The 25924-nt window shown below is 41.7% G+C and overlaps 2 protein-coding genes across 3 annotated transcripts in view; one reads left to right on the top strand and one right to left on the bottom strand.

Moving 5' to 3' along the window:
- Nucleotides 1-9794, top strand: part of efna4 (ephrin A4) — a 32185-nt gene extending 22391 nt beyond the window's left edge. Inside the window, exons 3-5 of one of the 2 annotated variants that reach the window (XM_079165068.1) lie at nt 1720-1788; nt 7370-7396; nt 7942-9794. In XM_079165068.1, coding sequence (XP_079021194.1) covers nt 1720-1788; nt 7370-7396; nt 7942-8039 — 194 coding nt within the window. In that variant the 3' untranslated portion in view covers nt 8040-9794. The remainder of the gene's footprint in view (nt 1-1719; nt 1789-7369; nt 7397-7941) is intronic. The other variant, XM_079165069.1, reaches the window with a different exon arrangement.
- Nucleotides 9795-18151: 8357 nt separating this feature from the next.
- Nucleotides 18152-24215, bottom strand: flad1 (flavin adenine dinucleotide synthetase 1). The gene is made up of 11 exons (XM_079165046.1): nt 23857-24215; nt 22877-22970; nt 22552-22720; nt 21760-22137; nt 21205-21318; nt 20858-21125; nt 20388-20535; nt 19970-20068; nt 19657-19846; nt 18629-18702; nt 18152-18529 (listed from the first exon to the last, which is right to left on the bottom strand). The coding sequence occupies exons 2-11, from the start codon at nt 22882-22884 to the stop codon at nt 18394-18396; spliced, it is 1584 nt and encodes a 527-aa protein (XP_079021172.1). The 5' UTR covers nt 22885-22970; nt 23857-24215; the 3' UTR covers nt 18152-18393.
- Nucleotides 24216-25924: the final 1709 nt, after the last annotated feature.

Here is a 25924-nt window from a genome sequence, read left to right as displayed (position 1 = left end):
CTGGGTCTCTGCCTGACCTGGTGACCTGCTGACCTGCTGACCAACACCCGCTGGTTCTCCATTTCTGGATCCCCAGAAAACAGGAAACACCTCAACATCCTCTGATGCTCCGCAGCTCCGAGCATGGAACCATTCGAGGGGGATAGTTTCCAGGGGACACTTAAAACTGTAGAATGCAGTAATAACTAGTCAAAGGCACGAAATTATGATGACAGTAAAATAAATATTGAGCTTGGAAATAGTAGTAGTTTGACAAAACTAATCTTCCCTGAAGACATGTTTTAGAGAAAAATAAATCTACCTCTTCTCTCAGATGTAAAAACAAAACCATTGTTCATATCAAAAATGTAACTACTAGACAGAAGGTGTCTCCTTTCATTATCAGAGTATATCTAAAAGTGGACTTATTTAACGTGATGTCAGCCATTGTTTTGTGGGCCGCCATTTTGAAGCTTTGAGTTCGGCATTTTGGCCGTTGCCATCGTGACTTTTTGGAACCAGAAGTGAGACGAGAGGGTGGAGCTCAGTGCAACCGAATGCTGAATATGGCATGGTTAGACCAAAAAGGTGACGATTAACTTTAAAGAAGTGAAAACGCACTTTGAAAGGGTTAAAGTTGTATGACGAACACCAAGACCAGTCAGTCACGAGGTAGCCACACCGTAACGCATACCCAGCTTCATGGTCTGTTTTACTTTAAATGGGACCATAATTTACGAAATGAACATCATGTTGTATTGAGGAAGATGTGAAACTAGCGATTGAGACCTCAATCACTCCACCTGTTGAGCACTGGGAGGTCTCAAGTCCTCACATCACGCTTGTGTAAGTCGCATACTAAGACCATGATTGGCTTTCAAACTAGTTGTGATGTCACAAAATCCTGTCTGTGTTAAACTGAGATTTTAGGTGAACTTTCAGCAGACATCCTTCGAGTGTCAAACTGGGCAACTTGTGATGTGTTGCGTGCGACTTGCATAATTTCTATATTTGCTAGTACTTTCTGTTGTAGTTTGGTGAAAGTGCTCCTGTCTTTGCTGTCTTTGCATTTGCCGTCAAAATGGTGAAGCTGTTTAGTCTGAGTCTCCCAGCCGCAGTACATAGTGCCTTATAACAGCCTCACTGCCAGTCTGTGCCGTATCTTATACGTTGAAATTACTGATACAAAGTGGGACAGACCGTTAGCGATCGTACACTCGGCTTGTGTGGTGGGTCCCTGTAGAGTTAGCGGCTGTTTGTGAATAATTCAAATGTAAAGCCATTTAACTGCAGGTTCCAGACAGAATTGTTTTGTAAAAGCAATGCTCAACTGACAGGTAATACAGCTGATGTTTGCCAATTTTCCCCTTGAGAGCCGTGATCAGTATTGACATCGAAGCGGCTCCATTTTTTATGCTTGCACTCTCGGCAGTGTGTTTTATTGTTTTTATTTCGTCGTGCAGATTGTGTCCCTGTGTGAGGAAGATGGTGTGATTCTTTTGTCTTGAGGTATTGATATGGTAGAAACAGGAAAACATGCTCGCTGCTCTTTAGCTTTTCTTGTGATAAATATTCTTAAAAAGTACCAAGAGAGTTCTCAACGAGTAGATTTGATGGGAAGAATTTTACCCAGCATATCTGAATTTCTCTTTTTATTTGACACGTTAGCATTTTGACGAACCGTTTGTTGGGTCTAATGGGTAAGCAGCATATTAAAATCTCTCTCGTTGTTCTTTCTAGCTCTACCCGCAGATGAAGGCCCTCCTCTGCCATGTATGAAGTTGCGTGTCACCGTGTGCTGCGAGCCCAGTGAGTACACGCCTCTTTTCATCTGCTCTTCCTTTCATGCTCCCTCTTTGTAAACCAGGAGACTCGTCTCTCTGCCTCTCTCTTCTCTACTACCAGGGCATGATACTTAGACTACTCCTCACCCCCTCTACTATTCCTTCTCTCTCTGAAGAACTGCGATGCTCTCATTCTCCATTTTTATCGAGGAAACTAAATTCATCTTTACCCTTCAGAATCTTGTATTATCTTTTAACATTGTAAAATTAGATTTTCTCCACTCCACGTTGGCTTTTAAAACTAATTGGATTGAGGTTTTTTTTTCTTTCTTCTTCTTCTCCCAGCCCTCCTCCTGGTCTCCCCCACTCTCCATCTCTCTGTCCCAGTGTGAAATTCCCAGAGTTGATCTAATCCAGAGCGCGCCTAGAGTAATGTTAGTCTTCCAGTCCAGTGAGCTGCCCATTCCGGTTGGGAATGTTGCCCAGTCGCTGTGGGAATCCCTGTACAGTTGGTGGTGTGTGTGTGAGCATTTCTGCGTGTATGACCATTTTTCTGTGTGTTTGTGCGTTCCTGCATGGGTCTATGAGCCGGTGTGTGTGTGCGCTGGCCCCCTCATATGCTGGTCTGAGACGTCTGTCCCAGTTCCCATCCCAGTGCTAGCTGCAGGGGGGCTTGTCGTGCTGTCCCAGGCTGAACTAACACACACTTTTTTTCCAGGAGAGCTGGACGCAAGTTTGTGTGTGTGTGTGTCTGCGTGTGTGGGAGACCCATTCACTTAATTTCTACATGTCGTCTAACGAATGCCTCCCAACCACGCCGCCTTGATTAAATTCATGTCACTTTTGTGTAAAGGAAAAAGAAATATTAAAAACCAGCATAAAAAGAGCCCCATCCGTCTCGAATGAATTCTTAAATGCCATCACTGTTCCGGCGCGAGACGGGGAGTAATTTGCTGCGTTATTACCAGAGTGAAGGCTGATGACTTTTTTTGAAATGTTAATTATCCTGCTGTCATTAATTAGAAATACCACAGATAGTTGTTCAGTGAGAAAATGCTAATGTAGTCTTCTGACCTTCTGACAGTATTCCCAGATCAGCCCATCTGAGCCAGAAATAACCTAAATATTTGGAATCACCTGGACTACGCATGCTGGGGAGACACATGCACACACACTTGACTTTACCGTTAAAGCCCATTACTTTACATTAGAAAGGCTTCCACCAAGAAAGATTCACATACTTCCATCTACTGTTTCCTTTTCTCATTTCTTTTCTCTCCCTCTCATCCTGTTCCTTCACCAAAACTAATCCCGACTAAATGTCAGGATCTCCCTCTCGTTGTCTTCCACTCCTCCCGCTCTTTCTTTCTAGTCTTCTGTCATTCCTGAAGTGGCACTAATCCTCCCCTTCTCTCTGTCTCCTCAGCTCTCTCCTCCCTTCCTCGTTTTTTATGATCTTTCGCTACTGGAGCAAAACTAATCTAGGCACCATCCATGGCAGTCTCTCACACTTCCTCCTCCCTCCCTCCCCCTTTGACTCCGCCCCGCCCCCACCCAATTCCTCCTCCACCTTTTCTCTGTGTCTTCTCTATCTCTTTGTTGTATCTCCATATCTACCACACAGTTATTCGCCAACTCCCCTCTCCTCGCTTCGCTCCATCTATGTCGTGTGCATGCTGTGCGGCGAGTGCGTTGGGATGAGAATACATGAGGCCGGAGAGAGAAGAGCAAACGAGATGGATGAGAGTGGATATTGAGGAGAGTTAGAGGGTCTCTCTCTCTCTCTCTCTCTCTCTCTCTCTCTCTCGCACTTTCTCTTTGACTGTCCATTAGTGGCGGTTTACCACAGCTGTTGTGTTGTTCCCTGTGGTAACACCTTACATACCCTCTGGTTGCTTCCTGCTCAGGTTCCCTTTTATCTGACAGGTAGCATGGCAGCAGGGCACTGTGTGTGTGTGTGTGTGTGTGTGTGTGTGTGTGTGTGTGTGTGTGTGTGTGTGTGTGTGTGTGTGTGTGTGTGTGTGTGTGTGTGTGTGTGTGTGTGTGGCCCTCGGTGATGGCAGCCTCTCGTCCTTCAGCTACATCTTATCTCGTATCTAAACTTCAAACCGTGCACCTCCTTCTCTCCCCAAACTTTTTTTTCTTCTTCTAAAAAGCATGTGATTAAACGGTATTTCCACGTGGGTATGCCCTGTTGTGGGCGTTTTGAATTAATTATCAGAGAGTACAGACACACACACACCTACACACCTGCCTCACACTGGTCTGAAGGACAGAGTGATGACAGTGAGAGGGTCCGTCAGGTACGCTGTCATTGCTCCAAGGTCAGCTCCTACTCGCCTGTCCCTCGGTCTCCTCTCCAGTGTGTGAATGTGTGTGTTTATCTCCTTAATTTAACCCAAGAACACAACAACCCAGGCAGGACAGATTCAGTGGTGCAGGGAGCTCCTAATGACATTGTGTGCGTGTGTGCGTGTGTGCGTGCGTGTGTGCGTGTGTGTGTGTGTGTCTCATGTTTCCTCATCCTGGTTGTTCCTCGCGGCAGTGTAGAGCATGACTTTGGCTTTGTGGGTGTTGGTTATGTTTTTTGGCGTAGCGATGTGTGTGTGATGATGTTTATTTGAACACAACGCTGTCACGAGTCATGCCAGAGAAAGTGCTTTGCCGAGAGGTGCTTGAGCCCGCGTTGCGTCAGAAAAACAAGGCTCTGAATCGTCATCAGCAGACGCGGTGTCATGTCAAATCTTTGCCGCCCTGCAGCCATCTATTGCGTCTCTCACCGACTCGCTTCGCCTCTCGCTCCATACTTACCTTTTTCTTGCTGCAACTTCTCCCTAAAACTCCTCCTGTTGTGTTTATCCCTCTTCTTCACCTTGTCGCTCTGCCTCTCTTCCTTTCTCTTTTTTCGCCGTCCTACTGTGAGAAACCATTATAGACCAACTTCCCTCTCCCTCTAATTGATTCCCGTTCTCTCTCCTCTCTTTTCTGTCGTCGTCCCGCTGTGAGCAGTCCATTGCATTCATTTCAATTTGCAGGGCTTCACCATTTTCCCCATTTTCTTTCTCTTTTTTTTCTGCTAGTTTTTTTTTTTTTTTATTTCTTACATCGCTGTCCTCCTTTACCCCCTCCCCTCTCTCCCAAATACCTTTGTACCCTCTGAACTCGATACACACAAGGACACAATACGAACACTCACGCACACACACACACACACACAGACGCCGCTTGCCCAGCCGAGCTCTCTCGGATGCTAAACTCGACACTAAAAATTTTACTTTAACCGCTTTCGTCAATTCGCGTTTTTCGTTTGCGTATTTTTCCGCCGATCGCATATTTTCTTTTATTTTTAGTAAAGTGCTAACGGTCAGGGTTGGTTAGCATTAGCTCCTGCGTGTGTAAAATGGCGGCATAAGAGGAGAGGTGGGATGGTGGAACAGTGTCTGTCTCTGCAGGGGCGTTCTGCCTACTGGAGACACGCACACACTGCACTGGCATGCACACACACACACACTCACACACACACTCACACACTTAGCCATGGTTGTGCATGTACAGTTACACATGCTGCATGTTTCTGACTGCAGTGCGGAGACGGCACTGTTCTTGCAGTCACGCCACCATGGACGCCATTTTGTGGCGGAGCTCACCCAGACTGAAATTATGATGTTGACACAAAGTCGTGGTCCTCAGTGTTCGGTTTTTTTTGTGCAAATGATGTGATTATAGACTGATCAAAACACGCATATCACACACAGCCGGGTAAACACTAGGCGTTTAACATTTTAGTTTCCAAATGCGGTGTGGCGTTATATACACACACACACACGCGTGCGCTAATTGATGCTTTTCAGTAAAGTGTTTTTCTTCTTCCCAAGTAAATTATAAGTTTGAATTTAAAACATATTTATTATTTTCATAATATAATCCTTTTTTTATTGCTTTTTTTATTTACTCACTAAAGTCAAGCAGCAGTTGAGGTTATAAAACCCGTTTTTTTTTTTTTAAATTACATTTTATTTTCTTAATTTATTTAAAAAAATGTTTTGTTGTTTTAATTAAAATCATACATACACTGTCAACGCAAAAGGACAGCTAATTAATAAATATTCTTTAGTCATTAAATTGCATTAAAACATGGGTTGATGGCAGAAATGCTAAATCTTTAACAAAAAATTCACATAACGATGATTTTTATTCTATTGTGTGTATGTACGCCAGTGTTTAAAGCCTGAAATGTCTGACTATTTCTCTTTTCTGTTCGCTTTGATTTTCTCCCCACAAACACTCACAGTTACATCCACATACACACTCAGATGCACACACACCGGCTCAGTCAGAGGCCCCGACCCAGCATGCTATTTAATGCTTCGTTAACCCCTAGACGGTCGTTAGTTGTACAGGACCTGGGAGTAATTTAGTGTCTCATGTCCGTCGGAGCGACATGTTGCTACAGAGACCTGTAGGTATGGGATGGATATTCCAGACAAACACAATGTTTCGACACTAAGCCTTCATTAATAAACCCCTTTCTCCCTCTGTGTGACTGTAGAGCAGATGAGCTCAGTGTCCCATTTCCTCTCCCATAATCCGTCAGTCGCAGTGGGATGTGAATAGGTGGTAGTTTTCCTGGAGACATCAATACACACTTTGTCTTCACGTGTGTGTGTGTGTGTGTGTGTGTGTGTGTGTGTGTGTGTGTGTGTGTGTGTGTGTGTGTGTGTGTGTGTGTGTGTGTGTGTGTGTGTGTGTGTGTGTGTGTGTTTGAGGTTGCACTGTCATAGATGGGTTCAAGGCCGTATCGATTTAATAACGGCCGCAATTGTGCAGCCTCATCCCTGTTCCCTGACCTTTCTCTCGCACTACGTTACACGCCGGTTCCTTTTTCTGAGAGGTCTGAACCATATCGGCTTTTTATTCTCACCACCTGTATTTCTTTTCCTATTCCTCTTCTCTTCACCAGCTCTCCCACCCCTCCCTATCCCTTCATCCCACTCATCCTTCCCTCCATTATTTCCTTTTAGTCCGCCCCCTGCCGAGAAAGTGACGTCCAGACACAAACACCCCGCTATCCCGTCTCTTTCTCTCCCTCCCTTTTCTCTCCGTCTGACCTTGTTTCAATCTTTCCAGCCGTCTTTTTTTTTTTCCGCCATACTTTCTCACTCGGATCTCCTCTGCTCTCTCTTTCATCTTCTGTCCACTTCTTGGTTTCGCTCTGTCATTTTGAATTTCCGTGCGTTTTTTTTCCCCCCCTTTTTCATTTCCTGTATCCCCTCTGTATAATCTCCATCATTCTTACTCCTACTAATTTACATAACACTATCTTTTCCTGTTGCCATGCTTCTCAAGCGCTTTTTTTATCCGACCTTTAAGAGAATTTGCATAGAGGACATATTTAGGGTTGCGCAGCCAGTCAGCACTCATTTTTCATGGCGTAAGGCTTTGAGTAATGGTAAATACCTTCCCTTGGTCATTTGTCTGTTTCTTGCTCCTTCTGTTCCAGAAAGCAGTAGCTTTATTGAGAAAGCTAAGCACACACAAATGACTAATCAGCAACTTTGCCTCAACTTTATCTAAATCTTTTCTCTGTGCTCTCTCTCCTACTACAGCATCAGAGGGTTCAAAACAAGTACAAGGTGAGATGCAACATTTCAAACCCAAATTAGTCTTAAACGCCGGCGTCTTTATGTTGTTTTCTCTCCCCGTCTGTCTCGAGTTCAAGTTCAAATGTGGTTCACTCGCATGACTTTATTATCGCAAGAACACGGCGCAACATCAACATGACAGTGGGAACACATACAAATCTACTATAATGAATCAGTCATGCAAATTAGTCAAATAGAAGATCCTCCTCTTTCTCTCTTCTGGGAAGTTTTCCACACGATATTGGAACCTGGCTGCAGCGATTTGCCCTCATTCAGCCACAAGAGCGTTGATACGGAGCAATAAGACTCGCACTCTGCGTTCCAATTCATCCCAAAGTTGTTCGAACCAAGGACCTTCTATAACTTGTTGTCACAAAGTTAGGAGGCATACCATTGTCTATAATGTCTTTTATACGTTGTAACCTTATCATTTTCATAAGTTGCAATTAAAGCGGCTAGCCCAAGCTGTTGAAAAATGCTGTAGGCCAAACCTCAGATGCACTGTTTCATTCATAAAGGTTCCTTCTCTCTTCCAGAAACTATACGTGAAAGCAGAGGCTCCTCCCCGAGGACGGCTTCACCTCCACTCCTCCTCCTCCTCCTCCTCCTCGTCCTCTTATTGCTGACTACCTGACTTCCTCATCCGTCCTCACCGCTGACCTCGCACCCGTTCTCCCCCAGATTGGGAGTTTTTTTGTTTGTTTTTTTTTACTCCGCCATCAAGTACACAGTGAATGACGCAATGCAATCTATGCTAAGCTACTGCAAATGACACGTATTACCTTGTGACTGGTCTACCTGTGACATTCCAGAAAGAATCTGTTTCCTCTCCAGAATGTTACTCGGGGGCCGACGCGCTGAATCACAGTGATTCGTTTCTTGTTGTTCTTTTTCTCGCGCCAGTTGTGTAAGCAGTCATAAGACTCAGAGCCCACTCTGAAGCCAGAAGAACAATGACTCTGCCAGGAGGCAAGTTTTTCCATTTTTTCGTCTCCGTTTCTCATTTTTTACTTATTGTGTTGTATTTGCTTCTTTTTGAGAACCTGCGGCGGGTTAGAAAGTGGCCACGTAAACAGACGCTACTCTACTGAGTGGTTCAGGTTGGAGGTCAGTCTGCTTTATTTCTCTACATGGTGACACATAAATAACTGACACATTTTAACTGTTTCAGTTGCATCTCATTAAGATAAAACTGTTTTTAACTAATTAGATTTAGGTAATAAAGGTGTTTTAGGAGCAATCGGACAATATTCTGGAACCATCAAGCAGGGCTGCTGCGCCCCCTACTGGGATCAAACTGGTTGAACTGGAGTTGGACTGGGATGGCCATGAACTGGACACATAAGTTAGACACTAGTGCTGTATCGTAATAATGGGACCTGAGACAGAGTTTTTCCTCTCTGATTGGACCCCCCTGTTGCTCTGCCTCCCCACCCCTCTCTCTGCTTCAGAATTAAGCACAGAACAGAGGGGTTTATGGGTAAATGGAGAGCATCGCCTCGCTCCACTGAACACACTGTGGACCACTGAGGAGGCTGATTGGTGAACAACCAGGTGTGCAGATATGCACACATGCTTTTTGTTCTTTTTGTTGTTTGTTTTTTACACAGAATCCTTGATTTTAGGTTTAACTGTATAGTTAATATATTCTACAAAATGAGATGTATTAACTACATAATTCAGCAGTTTAGAAGGAACTGATCTCTGAAATTTAAGTGCAAACATTTGACATACACAATGACTTATATTCTGGATATATATGCATTTACTGGTATTTTCAATTTGCTCTGCTACAGTGTAGTTTCACAAATTAAATATGATTTTTGCCAAACATTTTTTTTTTAAGAAAATCGCTCAAATTGACTGTCACAGATTAAGAAAATATCATCTATTAATCAATGAATTAACAATTCATTGATTTCTTTTTAATTGAAATTCGAGGTAATGTAGGTGTATTTTTATTGAAATTAAATTAAGTTTATATATTTATAAAGTTACATCATAATTTCCCCACAATTTGAGTGACTTAAGCTCTGAAAATCTATAGTTTAATTGTTTCATTTATTAAACAATTTATTCTATCGTAAAAGAAAATACTACATTGTTAGCGCTTCCGTATGCTATAACTCACACCAGTCATGCTAATTTTTAAAGTCATGTTTTTCTTTGGTTTATTTCCTAATTGGGTGAAAAAAACAATGTTTGAAGATAAAGAATAATTTCAAAGATGTAGACTTTTACAATCATGTACAAATAGGAATTTGTTTTTCATTTCTTTACGTGTGTGTAACGTGTTCTGCTTTCACATTTTAGTGAAGAATGTAGCTTCTTCTGTGAAGAGCCAACTGCAATCTGAGCCTGTTTCTGTATGTGGCAAGACAACAAAAATAAATATGATTGCATTTAAACGCTTCCGAGTCGATTTGTCATTTAAACTTTTAGAAGTATTGATGTTTTATGCAACCGCACGTCTCTGTGAGAACACACACACACACACACACACACAAACACGACTTTATTTGCGGAACACACACGTCAAGTGTAATACATGTGTATTTTCGATAAGGAGACTTCAGGGACTTGAAATGACCTTGTGGTGCAAGAGGCCATTGTAATGTGAGTAACTTAGTGGAATATTGAGCTGAGTTTTTATCTCTGGGCAGCCAAAGCCTGATAAGACTCCAATAGACTCCCGGTATTAAGACCCTGAAGCATCATTGCAATACATCAACCTTAAAGTAGTAGCTATTTATTTTCAGTGAGGGGGAATACAGGGCAAAAGGTGGTGTTTTTGTTTTGTAAATATAGAAGTGTACATCCAGATAAGCTGTAAATGTCTTTCCATGTATGTAGGCTGTAATGTAGAGCCTCTTGTGAAGCCAGAGAGGCAATTTCCTGGATAATATGGCTAATGCTTCTATTTCATGGTTTATGATCTCTTCTGATGACATGTTTGTCACTGCTGAGGCATGTTATGAGCTGGCTTTGATTTTGACCTTCACGAAGAAATGTCCAATGTTTTCACTCTGTTTCCATTGTGAATGATGAAGTCAGCATACTGAAGTCAGCAGGGCGATACCTTCAGACTGGCGTTAAAGGAAGCCACAGTACGGCTGTTTATTCCAGCAGCAGCATGCACAAACCAACACTTTTATGTAATTGTGTGATATTGAGTTTTTTTTATGTTTTATCTTTGATTCCAGACAGGAAAAGCTTGACCAATCATCCCAAACGTTTCTAATATTTTCTGAATGTATTTGAACTTGACAATGTTGTTTTTAACATGTCTGCTGTGCATCAACGTGCTAAAGCTGGAACCGAACTCGCTCTCCAAAATAAACGTCATAATTATGGACAGATGTTGCCATATTATATAAATTTAGAGGAACATGAAAATCCCACGTCAAAGCTTCCTCAGAGGCTCTCTGGGGTGACTGGGATCATAAACAATTTCTGGGATGACAAATTTAGTTTTTAACTATCTGTCTGACTAAAAAAATAAAAACAATCCTTGTTGCATATCCATATTGCAGCTCTCCTTTTCCACCAATGGCACTGTAATTACACTGTATCTTATTTCTACACAGCAGGTTCTTTTGCCACAAATTGGCCTATATTTAATTGGACATCGGCTGAATATTTAAGGCTCGGATTGCCTGTGTGGATTACATCTTCAGAGATACTCAACTCTGGCTATTAATAGAAGCAAACGATGCCTATATAGTTATATTCTAATTACTTGAATAAAGACACTTTTTATGGGCGCACTCACAGGCCAATATGTATTTTAAGGGTTACGATAAATTATTATGAAATACTTGAATGCATTTTACAGCAGAAAATGTACCTGCTGAAATACATTTGAAGATATATTTTTGCTGTATTTGTTACATCAACCTATCAATCAATCTGTCTTGTATTGGTTTTAAATCATTGCAGGGTAACATGGTTTTCTTTTCGTTTTAGCGTTCAGGTTTAGTGAGGAGTAGATGTCTTGGACACGTGCGTCCAGAACCTTTCCTTGAATTTTGAAAGGATGTTTTCACAGTTACGAGTTTCTCAGCGTGTAATCAACACCTTGATCGGTAGCGTTCATCATCCTTGTCGTGAATCCTGACCTGTGTGTATTTCACATACTTCAGAATCGAGGTGAACTGAGGTGAGAGGGCAGCCCTGTTGCGGGAAGTGTCCTTCTGAAAACGTAATAAGATCACGTGGTCCTTAAGAAAATATATGTTGGCTTTTCATTTTTATTCTATTGGAAGTCACAGCATCCATAATCCTCTGGGAGGTGAAGTGATACAAGGCCAAACTGGCTTTCTCTGGACATTCTCTCCTTGGAGGCATTCATCATCTATATTTTAACAAAAACATCCAAGGATTGTGAAGAATATTATGCAGTCAGCACTGAAATTCTACCTTAAATATGTCATTCTAGACAAGCTAAATCTTGTTAAGATCCTGTATTCATTTTTGATGGTATTTTTTTGACCACTTTTGCTGTTTTCACAGAGATAGGGCGATACAATTTATTGACTAGCAGAGCCAGTTAGAGATTTCAAGGCTGCCAAAACCCACTGATCTTTCCAGCTCACTATTCTAATGGTTAGTTGTCATTTCTGCCAACTTCCAAACACTTTTTGCATCAGGAAATGGGACTGAATCCCAGTTTGAAATCTCCTGATCCTCTCAAACAGCTCTGGACATAAAGCATCTTCTAGCATGAACAAGCAGAAGCCGTGAGAACAGGAAAAGAAGTCTTGTCCTGGTATTTTCTGTTGGGTGCCATCGCTCCCATATACCAATAAGCAGCATTGCTGTGTTGTTCTCTCCTCAAGGTAACATCTGAGCTGTGTGTGCATTCCTGCAAAAGAGCTCCGAACACTTTCAAGATCAAGAACTTTGTTAAAGTCTCCACCAATCAGCCACATGTCACTCAACATCTCTTGCAAATATTGCGTCAACTTTTTCAATACTTTATAATCAGATACAGTATATATATTTCCCCCGGGTGAATATTTGACCCTTCATGCAGTGGAGAGTAAAAGACCGACTTAACACGCGACAGTAAATCTGTGAAGCAGACCCTTCCATATAAACTCCTTTTAGAGTCTTCAAAATCCAGTTTAAGAACAGCCCTTTTATTTATTCAGGGAGGTTTCACTTCACTTGTTTTCCCAGTGACACATCTAGGAATAATCTCAATGGCCCTGCTGATGATCATATACCATGCTTTATATATATATATATATATATATATATATATATATATATATATATACAGAAGTAAAACAGTAATAGTTGCTGTACAACCACAATTATAGAAAATATTGCCTTGATTGAAGAACTCAACTGTGTTTGTAGTCATGATACAGATGCAGAAACCCTAAAGCTGTAAAGCTGAAGTAAGCTAAATATTTATTATGACTTTATTAGTTTAAAAGTTTGACTGTAATAATGACACTAGATGCCACAAAACTTTGTACAAAAAAAAAAGAAATCACATATTTCAAATAATTTATCAACTTGTAGATTCAAAATGTCGCCTGAAATAATTTGAAATAATGAGTCGATTGAAATAACACATTCATTCCTGAAAAGGCCACATCACCACACATACAGCTTTGGACAAATCCGTTTTTCTTTTTAACGCTACATTTGATTATATTTATACAAAGTGATTCACTGCATCATTTACAATAAGAGTTCTGTTGGAAGCATAAAAGACAACACATGTTCCCCAATCAGGTTCCATGTGTTTGTTGCTTCGTGTATTTTATGTGAGACGTTGGGTTGTGAAAGCCTCTGAGGATTATCATTGAATAATTTTGCAGCCTTGATGAATCGGTGTGCTATTTAATTTCCAGGTAATGAATAATAGTCAGGGCTTTTATTTCCTCTTTGGGCATAAGCAGAGTTTGTTTGTTCTAAATAAATTCCAAACTAACCGCGTCTGCTTGGCCCACTCGCGTTCACATCCTTCACACGTGTCAGGCAGCCAATAACAGCATCATTATTCCTTCTGTGTGCTCACAAAGCAGGCACATCCAGTGTGTCACGCAAACTGTGATGAATGTGGACGGACCGGATTATAACGAAGGAAGGAAAAACACATACGTATAAACTGTTAAGGTGCCGAGCGCCAGCAAGAGCACTTGTAAACAGATAAAACGACGAACACATTCTTTGTGAATGTGCTCTCGTTCAGATCCATTCATCTGAAAAGCATTGCAACTTTCTAAGGATGACCAAGATATCATCTGTAGAAAGTTTTATTCCCATGCCTGATTTTGGATACTTACACTGATTCATACATTACATTGGCTTCAGAAAAAGTCTGACTTTATGGATGCAGTACTAATCTTTAATAACAAGAATCAGTTGACATTCGCCGGGCCTTTCTAGTGTCAAACATCTCTCATCTTTCTCACACCCTGCATCATGTTTGAAATATGGCTGTTGAGTGCAAATGAGCTCCAGTTGAGTTGAGCTGAGCAGTTTTGCAGCTTGCTGGTTGAAGCTTCACAGACCCTGGCCCTTTACATTAAAGCAAGCTCGCTGCTGCACGTAAGGCATTTCTAAATGCACACCATATGTGCGGTTGCAAGCAGGGGGTCGTGGTGCCGTGTACTGTGACAAACTCAGGATTATGAGGCTGGCTTTTATTTGAAGACACCAAAACCAGACACAGACGAGTTAAAGTCAGTCACACTTCACGTGGCAGCCGAGCAAAGCAGCCTCCTTCCTCATTCTCCTTTCCTTCCTTCCTTTCTTGCTCTCTTACTTTCATCCACTTTTAATGTGTGACACTTTGATACCGAACATCCTATTTCCTGTGTTCTGGTCGGTTGGCTTTACATGCAGATGGGTTGGTAATTTGCATAGACTCAAAGGTCTCCCTTCTCTCCTGATGCTTTCTGACAACGGCGTGTCTATTCATCCTCTGTGTTAAGCGTCCCTTCGAGGACACCGCCTCAATTGCTGTCTCATGCTGCTTCAAGTCTCGTTTTACACTGCAGCAACTGATGAGGAATTGGATTAGGAAGATATTCCTTTAGAGAAAAGCACCGCAGTCGCCAGGGCAGGCATCTGAAAGGTATCGTTCACTCCAATAGCAAAGCTTGTTGCATGTTTTTGTACAAAGTCAAATACTAAGTCATGCTGAGATCATATCACGCACACAGTTAACTCTGTGGATTCTGTTTTACCTAAGAGTCCCACCTGGGAGATTTGAAGAAAATAACTGATCACCCCAGTTCTTCTTATCCTCACATCACCTTTAGTGGCATACTTCCACCAGCCGACCTACAATCTGTCTTTGGAGAGCCAATTAAGTTTAAATATGCACAGGAGGAAAGAGGAATAGTGCTTTTCTTTTTTTATTCCTGCTTGCTCCACTTCGTCTCAAATTACACAAACGTTGCTGTATCAGGATTTCAGCAGTGTTTTGTTTGCGCTTTTGTAGAATTCAAACAGACCCTGTTTCAAAAGCACATCAGTGTGAAATTAAAAAAATAAGATATTCAAAAATATGCATTTGATGACCAAACGCACAAAAAAAGTATTTTAGTCCAGATACTTTTAGGCCCCTAGTCAATACCCATATCCTCCCACTTTGTCACCCAAGACGTGTTTTTCTTCCTCTTCTGGGTCAAAATCAAAACATCATCTTGGAATTCATAAGGAGAACTGAACAAGCATCCAGAGGTCTAATGCACAAGAAAGGCAGAAAGGAAGGAAGTGGTGTGACGACTACAGTAGAGAGTGGCTGAATACAGTAGTGAAGCCAAAACAGACATGAAGGATGAAACAAGAAAGTGAGAGTGATGGAGTGTCAACTGAAAGAGGATGAAGATGGAACTGTGGAAGACAATGGCACAAAAGGACAAAGCAAATCAACTTTAGAGAGGTATACAAATGTCAAAATGAATTTAGCTACTATGGTATCATGTAATGATAGCAAATGCAGAGGTCGAAGTGAATTCAGATATTTTACTGCAGTATGTTGTAGCTGGTTGACATTAAACTTTGGACATTAAACAGGGTTTTTTTGTATTAAATATGAGCAGTTAAGTGGGGAGATCGCTCTTTGAGTAGAACTGCTAACTGAAACATGACGAGTGGTCAGAAAGCTAAAGGTTGGGAACCATAATGTATTCTATGTGTTTTATGAGATAATCATGTGTTTTTTTAATGTGGGAAATCGTGGACATGTAGTGGACTAAAAAGTACATTTGCTTCCTCTTGAATATAGTCAACTAGTCAACATACCCCTGAGCAAGTGACATCATTTCATTGCCTATATATGCTTCGCTCTTATATGGACCAGGATTTATTGGCTACGGTTTTAGACCTTATTTCAAAAACATAATTAAATATTAAAAAATGCAGAAAATCCTCTAACTATATAACATAAGCACTGTTTACCCCCGCATTTACGTATAACTTTATGTTTTGTCATATGCACAGATCCCACAGTGCATTATGTTGAATGCACATTTAGTATAGTCTAATGGGGTAAGTGGTTTATGCACATTTTATCTTAAACAAAATGTTTTATTCTTACATTTTAAGGACATCATTTAGAAAGACTAGAAATTGTAAGGTTGAACAACTGTACCTTGAAGCTCGCAGAGAGACACGCTGCATGCACACCTCCTGAAAGATGTGACCAGGCACCGCAGACAGAACTCAGAAGTTTGATTTGACAATCAGAACCGGGAGCTGGGATTTCAGGACAAGTACCTCACATACCTCACATGACAACAACCTGATTCATTCTAGGCACAGGAAATAATGCTCATCCTCATCCAACTCCTCCATGATTGTTTTCCCAGCCATGTTGGGCCAAACTTATATGGAACTGTTTAATCATGCAAATAAATCAAAGACTGCCAAACAAAGGATTTGAGTCCAAATCGAAAATAAATGACATGCTACGTGAAGTATTAAAGAATGCATGGTGTGTGTGAGAGGTGCCCACACAAGCCCGTATATAAGTTTGACGAGAAGCTTTAACTTATCTGTTAATTATAACTTTTACAAGTAAACTTTTTCTTTTTTTTTTACATGACAGATGATGTTAGTGAGATTTCTGTCCACTCCACTAACAATACGTGTTCTTGTTAGTTGAAGCCCTGGACAATGGTGTATGCTATGTTCTGTTTATTTGTGAAAAACACTTGTTTACTATCATTCAACATTGGATTCTTTTATTTTTATTTTTTTGCAGGTAACCTGAGTCATCATGACGACTTTATGGCAACAACCAAAGATACAAAAAATGCTCAAAGATGACAATGTCAATGGGATAAATCTAAAAATATAGTTATATATCTTATTTGTATATCTTATGTTTATGTACGTACGTTTTTTGTGCATTCAAATTGTATAATATTGCCATATGTTTTGAATCACTTTTATCACATACATTTTTTATACAAACAATTGTTTGTATAATTACATTTGTATTATAAATATATATATACAACGCACATTTTCAAATAAAATACTTTAAAAATGTATTTATTAATTTATTAAATGTCTAAAAGACGTAGATTAAACGGCTAAAATGAACCCTGGTGAAAATAAGTTTAGTAGACTTTAGTAGACGTATAATATACATGTATCAAACTGGAAACGTCCGATTGTTTCTAAAGTAAAGTGTACAAGCTAAACCGAAGACCAACTTATGGTCAGTATTTGAGTAGGACAAAATGGAATTAGATGCTTTCAAGAGGAAGCAATTTATTTATTATGAGAAGAAGTTTATTATGAGTAAAGTAACATATTGTAGGTGGTTATAACAATACAATTGAATTACAGCACTATATATTAGAGAGAAACTAGACTATTTACTTACCTATAACCTAAGTAGAACAAAGTTTGGTCACATACCTCAGCCACACTTCAGGAGTATGATTTTCTTCCACACAAATATTCCAGACAACGTCCCGGTGGTGTTGTTGTTTTTTACCACAAGACCAGAACACACACCATTACATATCCGCGATTATGAAGCCTCTGCTCATTGCCTCTTTTATTACTGTTATTATTAATAAATCAAGCAAGCCGTGAAGCCTGGACAGATAAATTAGAGGGGGGGGGGGGGGCTGGAGGTGGTAATTGCTGGTGTAACAGTGTGCTACCCCGCGGTGGCCTCGTAGCCACCCGCTTTATTAGATCGGCCGGTATCGATCCTCGCTGCGCCGCGTTGACTAATCTCCAGGCGGGGGGAGAAAGAGAGAAAGAGAGAAAGAGAGCGAGAGGGGATCGATGAGCCTGGATTCAATCATGTCTGGAAACAGAGAAGGTAATTCATTGTAATCTCGTGTGCGAAATTGCGGGGGGAAAAAAGTGAGAACAACGCGCCCGTGAGGTGCTCAAAGAGAACTGCAACATCAGGGTGGAGGTTTTCCGGTGAAGAGATGCTCAGTCTGCAGCAGTCTGCAAAATATGGATATTCAGTGAGACACAGATGAGTCAATACCAGCCTGTCGGTTGACCTTCAGTCGTCTGTCCACGCTGCTGCAGGCTGAGTCTCCAAAACATGCTGGTCTCACCTTTACAGGAAACCGTTTCACATTATTCACTAGTATATTTTGATAGAGGTCCTTTGTTTTTACTGGATTAAGAAATAAGACAAATAGATTCATGAATAAGATAAATCAAGAGCAATATTTAAAGTCCTGCATGCTTCCATCTGTCTGAGAGACTGAAAAAAGTAGTAACAATGGATGAGGATGACACAGATTGATGTTTTATTCAACAGCACAGAGAGCCATTACTTAAGCTGAAAGTCACATGTATAAACAAATAGCACACTCACGCACACAGACTTCCTTTACAATCTCATTCTGAAGATATTCGGCAAATATTCGCATGACGACTCGATTAAAAAAAAAAAAACAGCCATGTTTTCATGTGTGCAAGGGGTGGAAAACCAGGCTCGATCAGCAACAGGTGACACGGTGAGGAGTGAGACCGCATCAGGCACGGGAGTTTCGCTCCTCTTCTTCGTTCTCCAGGAGGTAGGCCGCCTTGTACCGCGTCACCCCCCTCCCATCCACCATCTGGAGGGAAGTGTTTCGACAGGTGTTGTCCATACTGCCAAGTGAGGTGTACCTGCAGGTTGACAGAGACGTTAAAGACCAAGAATTCTGCCCTGTGATGTTGTGAATAACGGAGGATAAAGAAAGGTTAAAAGTTTGAATGTATTCTTACCCTTTATCATAGAGGATACAGTAGGGCACATATAACGTCCTCAAGAACGACCAGATGTCATGATACGTCCAGTCCTGTAGAGTGTTGCAAGACATCAAATGTGATTGGTTTCATGATTGATTCACAATTAGTTCAAATGAGGATCCCTTCGAGATGCACTAATGTGATGAAGGGCAACATAAATTACCGTGTAATGAGATCAACTGGTGTGCTTCTCCTACATGCATCGTTTGTACTATTGCTGCTGTCACAGCATGATCGTTAACAGCCAGTCCAAAAGTATTTGCCATTTCTAAATCCATCATTAAATCCCAAAGAAACATCTGTTGACATCTGTTCTTCAGTTGACTTGAGCAGATGAAAGAGCGACAACATCAGACGCTGCTGCCTACATCAGATGGACTCGTACGGTGTCATAAAAACCTGCAATAACTTCTATTATGAGAAGGTTTCGATGTTAAATACTTGGTGTTGACTTCCATCACCAATTTGTTTTGGGGTTATATTGGATAGCTGTATATTGTACAGGTGTGCCGAGTGTTTGCGTGTAAGAGAGAGGGGGTGCAAAAATATTCATGTCATCTTTTATAGTCATTACTGCGGGGCTGTTGAATTGCATTAAACTGTGCAGGTGCTCCGTTATTTTGTTCACACGCTGTAGATCTGCACTCTGAAACTTCAGTCAAGATGACAAATAACATTAAGTGTAACAAGGGGAGATTGCCTGGCTGGAGCAGTGAAAACTGATTTGTATTACCAGTCAAAAAGCAGTTTTTCCCTCAACAAATGTGGGGACACTGAAGGACTGCTTATTGGTTCTTATTTTTTTTTTTTAAATGAATGTCTGCAAATGCTCTTAAAATGAAGGTTGCGTGTCATTTTGACTTATAAGAATTGGTTGATTTTGTCTTTAAGTGAATTCTTACACGATATGACTTTGTGCTCTGTGACAGGAACAATACAAAAAGGGAGAAATCTCAATGAAAGACTCAATGAAACAGTTCAACTATGTAACTTGTGTGTCTCACCAGTAATGGGTTGACTCTCATGTAGTCTGGCCAGCCGGGGTCAGTGGGACACATGGCCGCGAGTGTGTGTGAGTAGGGGTCACTCCTCCTGGTTCCCATAAGGACAGCTTTCAGCTCCGGCCTCCTCTCCTGCACCTCGCTAAGCGCCTGCCGTATACTGCCCTCCACGGAGAATATCTCCAAGTCATATCTGCGGGAGAAACAAGCCCATTCAATTAATTGTTTTTGACAAGATAAAATGAATGAATTAAAATACTGAAATACTGAAATGTGTTTATTGACAGTATGCAATATGGTGGACTGGTTGGTTCACCTCTTTATCGTGTCCTGAAGGAATCGCTCCATTTCTGGGAATGGAGAGACGATACGGATATAGAGGGCTTTCACCTTGTCTTTACCATCTGGGTATCGTCTGAGATTGACAGGAGGAGAGAAATGAGACTTTTAAAAAGAAAAAAAGATAAGCGGGACACAGAATAAGATTAGATGTTTACCATTATCACTATCTCTCACTATCTATCCATTACAGGTCAAGAAATGTCCAAACAGTAGTCTGTCTCAGTCTAGCTGCTGCTCACTTTCTTCTTCTTTCACTGTCTACTGTGACGCCCCACTGTTCAGTCGTGGTATCATTATGTTTTTAATTTGACTCTCTTCCCTCAGGTCATTTGTTTTTGTCCCGTTTAATCCAGCCCTTCCACTAATTGTCTAACCCCCCCCCCCTCCGTTACCGTTTCAGCGCTGCGTAGTAGAGATGGAGCAGCGCTGTGCAGTCTTTGCCTCCGTTGAAGCCGATGCAGACCTCCTCCGTCGAATACTGATCCAGTGCAGCCTCTATCGTTTTCAGCGCGGACATAACTTTCTCGCCCAACGGTGAGCCTGCGGGGCATGAAAGCAAACAGCAGGCGGATGTTTTACAGGGACTGTGGACAGCTATAATATAAATAATCACTCATTCTTATGTCGAATTCAGAGAACAAATATCTTTACGCCATTCTCTGTTCAGTCTCATGCCAGTTGTATTTTTTTACAACTCACTATGATTTTACGATAATTACTTTAATCATTTTGCTTCCTTTATTGGTCCCGATACCCGTGTAAAGATGAAGAGTTCTCTGCAATATCCACTTTATATTAAGTTGACTTTGTTTAACTTTCAACTCCCCCGCCCCCCTCTGCCCTTTCCCCTCCCCCCTCTCACCGCTGTTGGCCAGTGTGTACACCTCAGCAGTGGCGATGGACACCGAGTCAGTCACTAAGGGCACGACGCTTCCCTTCGGCAGCTCGTCCAGCAGCTGTGCCCGGGCTTTGTCCACCTCCTCCTGGCTATCCGAGTCCAGGACCAGCCGGACTCTGTGATAGTTGCTCAACCAGTCGGGGTAGGAGCCAAGAGCCACCTTCCGACCCCAAGCAGCCTGCAGTTTCGTCAGCACGTGGGCGATCTCCGTTTCTTCTGCATCCACAAACACCTAAACGCAAAGATATCGGGGGGGTCATAAAAACTAATCCACGTGGATTTGTAAATGATAGGTATGGTCATGGTGTTACCTCCCGGGTGTGAAATGTGGTCCCTGAAGCAGCAAAGAGGTGCTCCAGCCCACTGAAGGCCTTCTCCATCAGAGACGGGACCCCAGGAAAGATATACACGTTACGCACGCTGACCTGTGAGAAGATCACACGTCATATACCGAGAGAATGTATACTGACCCGCCCGTCTGTGTTCAGTGACGTTTGAATCTCAGTTAACTGCTACACAAATACTTGCAGGCGTGTATTCCTTAACACTGCCAGTTTTCTGCAAATCTTCAATGTCATTTTGCCCACTTTTCACTCCTGCAGTCTCTGCTAAGCAGTTGATGTTGCAATCTGTCTTCCAAAATAACCCCCAGAACAGGATGCAACAGAGAGAGAGAGAGAGTGTGTGACTGTGAGTCCGGAAAGTTGTGTCAGCTAAACAAATGTTTGCCCCGAAAGCCTACTGCAAAGGAAATGGGACATCAGCTTTAACAAAAAGGATGCAGGCAGTCGGTAGGTGAAAGGGTACTGATCATTTATATCTACTTTACTGTTTAATAACGATTGTAGCTCGATGAGAGCACTCACCAGCGGGTAGCGGAGCAGTTGTCCAGTCTGAGGGTCGGTCCCATAGTTGAGCTGGGCCGAGCGAGGCACCATGGCCAGCTTCATGGCGGCACTGTTCTCGTCGGCCACCCCGAAAAATTCCTCAACCAACCGGGCGAGCTCAGGGTGGGTGTGCAACTCCTCTTGGAATGCCATGGCGACACTCTCCAAGGTGACGTCGTCGTGGGTGGGGCCTATGCCCCCTGAGGTGATGAGGTGTGTATACTGAGGGGAGAGGAGGGCCACCTCTTTGGCGATGACCTCCTGCACGTCGGGTATGACCGATATGCGCAGCACGGACACTCCGAGCTTTCTTAGGGCTCGTGTCAGAAAGGCACTGTTTGTGTCCCGTGTGTGACCCTGGGAGGCGAAAGACGGGGGGGGGGGGGAAACGCTCAGTCACAGCGAGCATGTTTTGAGACATGACATTGGACAAAGACTTCATGTTTAAATCATGATCGCGTCAAAAAGTAGTGGCGAACTTGTCATTTCAAGACAGAGCACTGCTGCCACATCAAATAAGCGTCACAAGGTTTTCCTGGAGATAAACAATGTGGATCCCGGACTGCGTAGCGGTGCAGACAGCTGAGGCATACTGATGAATTAAGAGTGTCATGTTAGAATGTATAATCACGCAGTCAAGTGCGCAGATTTGGCAGAAGAATAGTGAGGGGTTTATTTCGATTTTCTCAAGTCCACAGACGTTCAAGGATTCTCTGTGGGCATGCGGTCAATCATACAAATACAGCGTAGTCGCACAACAAGTACAATCACCTTGAGTATCTCATCTCCGATGATGAGAATGGCTGCAGTGGGAGCATCCCCGTTGGCTGCAAAGGACGGACTGGAGCCCGGGTTGTTTGTGGACATGGTTGCTTTAGAGAGATGCGCCGCCAGTTTCCTCACACGCACCGCTGCTCGACTCAGTTTGGGAAAAACAAGGCTAGAAGACAAAGGAAAAAAATGCTCACTCTTCATTCAGCATGTTGCTCTTTATGCAGGTATGCTTTGTTTACTTTTCATAAGTGCGTTCTAAATATATACTTTTATTGCTTTTGTGATGACTCATACTACAAGTGAAGTTCATTTTGAATCTTACGTCAACATGAAGCATCCATATGGAGAATCCCAAATTGTTTCAATACAGTTTAGGCCTTCTTCTCCCTCATAACGTGTCTCCTACCAGGGAGTATCTAGGAGGAGACATGAGAAAGAGCAAATTAGATACAGAAGGAAGTGGAACATGAGAAGAAATGACTTTCTATTAGTTGTCTCTTGACATATGTCAAAAGATTAAAGTACTGATGAGTTGCATTTAAAATATTCCACTGGGATTATATTATAGTAAAGGTATCGCTGTGAAAAGTATTCTAATTCTATTTCACTGTACTTTCAATAGTGTATAGTTAGACCCAAATGGCCACACATGCATCGATGACACTGACGGTGATACACCTTCATACGAGATAGCCAAGCTATAAACTGCTGACCTTGCAAGTTTGGTCTGTCTACAAGTAGTCTGAAGCAGATGTGGTTTACTAAATTGTCTGGCATGGAAAGGCAGTGAAGACTTGCCAAGATAATTAGCTAAGTGAGAAAGCTGGATCAAGGATCAAAGGTGTAATGGACAGCTGAGTTCAGCAGTCAAAGCAGGTCACGTGAACATTCAATACGGTAGTTGTATCTATGCCTCTGTATCTGTATCTCTCTTTGTATTCTATGTGAAGGATTTATAGGAGTTAGAGGAGCATCCTGTTATCTTCACTTAGCTGCACATTCTATCGTGTGACAAGTTAACCTCATGCACATTCATAAAAAATTAAAAATAAACTACCATAAATGATGGCTTATTGTCAATAAAGCGTTAGGTAACGTTAGCTACGTAAGTCTCCTTGTTATCGTGAGGTTACTTAACCCGTTGTTTGGGTCACTAGCTTAAAGCAAACGTTAGCATTCAAGTACACTTTCATGGTAGATTATATTCCGTCTATACAGCCGATTTCTCTCCACTGCCACACACTGTGAAGAAACACAATATATTGTTTCTATAATGTTGGAAACCAAACTGAGGCAACTTACTCCTGAGTCGCATATGACCTCGTTGCTTATCCAACCGTTCGTGGGTACGTGCATAGAGGGTACATGTCACTCAAACCCCTTTTCGTTAGCCGTCCAATCACAGATAAGAACGGGTTTCCAGAAAGGTCTGACAGCCAATCAGGTTCACGGAATTCTGTCTTAATGGTCAGCCTTTAAGTACGCGGAAGTAAATATCCCGATGGTCGCAGAGTGAGCAGTATGCGTCCTTAAGACAAAGTAACAAATAATAGCCTGATCAGAACGGTACAGACAACTCGTATATGTGCACGTTTTCGCTTTGCACCATCTTCACCATGGGTGGCGTATAGCAGGGTAATAAAATCTACGAAGACCTTCCTGTCTTCTTCTCTGCTGCCCAAAATATAAGCAATGAACGTCACTGTGACTCGTCTGCCTCTGCTGGCTGGAGAAGCCGAGATCCGATGATTGAACCTCCTCCACCGTCCTTAGTCATGTCATGCTGTTAGTGTTTCTCGTCTAGAGGTGGCGCATGTTGGCACGTCTACAACAGCGAGTCTGGCTCCGCGGCTCTATTGAAACAGAGTGGAAGGTTAATTGCTTGTATTCCACATTACTTTATTGGTTTGAGAATACACAGGTGGTTTAAGTTACATTATATATAAGGAATTTTAAAAAAGGAGCACATTGAACTTCTGTGGGTGGTATCAATCATGCAAAGCATACTGCACAAGCACTGCATTTATGCCCACTCACCCGGATGCTACCAAACAGTCATTTCAAGCAACCATTTAATGTGTGTAATATAATATTTTCATGGTACTTAACCATATAGTTATTATTATTACATATTTTGTTGAAGTTTTGCAGATAAGAAAAGTATATGGAAGCCCTTTTCTGCAAGGAAAAGAAAATAGAAAAATAAACATACGCGTGATAAGTCAAAAGAATGAAATAATAAATCAGAATTAAGACACAATTATGATATAAGTGAAAATTATGAGATATGTCAATATATAGGCCTATATTACATGTATAATTTGAAACAATTTGTTTTAGAGAGACTTATCTCACAGATAATGCATTTTGAAACTCAAACGCACAGGTGTGACTATTAGCGTTAACAATGGCTCTGTCTGTTCCAGTGTCCCAGTAAGCCGTAACAGTGTGACAGTGAGCCAACATGTAGACTAAGGAATTCAGCCATCATTTATTTCATTATTTATACCTGCGCTGTCCTTACTGTGACATGTCAAATGTTTTCAGTGACAAAGGGCCTATTGTGCATATGTAAATATATCTATCCTGGGTGCATGTGAGCTGGTCTGCATGAGCTAAGTCAAATGTTTTGCTGATGGACATGTTTACCTGTTGGTAATTTTACTGTGTACAGTATAGCTTGCACAGAGTAACTTTAAACATGAAAATCAAAACTCCATCAAAACAGTGCTCATGGCAATGAGGAGACTAAGGAACTAGTGACTGAAACAAGCTTTGTTTGAAACACAGGACACAATTGTTCAACTATTAATTTGGTCCACCCCATTTAAAACAGTGAGGAAGATTACACAACCTTGTGATGCAACACCATTACAAACTACATCCCACAAACTTATCAGTTGAATCAACAACTCTCTAAAACAGTTTCAACTAAAACCGAACTATATAACCTTCATGAAGGGATGATTTACAGCAGAACTGTTATATTAGACTGAATTAGTTTAAACTATAGGTGTACCTAATAAACTGGCAACTGAGTGTGCATGCCTAATATTGTAATGCACGTAGGACTACCACATGTGCAATACTAAATGAATACTTCAGGGCTGCTATTACAGATGAACAAAGAAGGTTGATGACGATATTACAGTGTATTTTTATTTTATTTTGTATTAATACAGGCAATTGGAGTCTTGTAGTAACACCATATTTATTTAAGGAAACTTGCGTGTTAATGCTTTTGGCGCACGATCTGGGGGTTTCTACTTTTGCGCAATCTACACTGAATCATTCGGCCAGGTGCATAACAGACACACGCACACACACACACACACACACACACACACACACACACACACACACACACTCA

The sequence above is a fragment of the Pholis gunnellus genome (assembly GCF_910591455.1).
Source record: "Pholis gunnellus genome assembly, chromosome: 8".
Taxonomy (NCBI): Eukaryota; Metazoa; Chordata; class Actinopteri; order Perciformes; family Pholidae; genus Pholis; species Pholis gunnellus.
The sequence above is the reverse complement of the archived record's forward strand: the minus strand, read 5'-3'. Positions and strand labels throughout refer to the sequence as shown.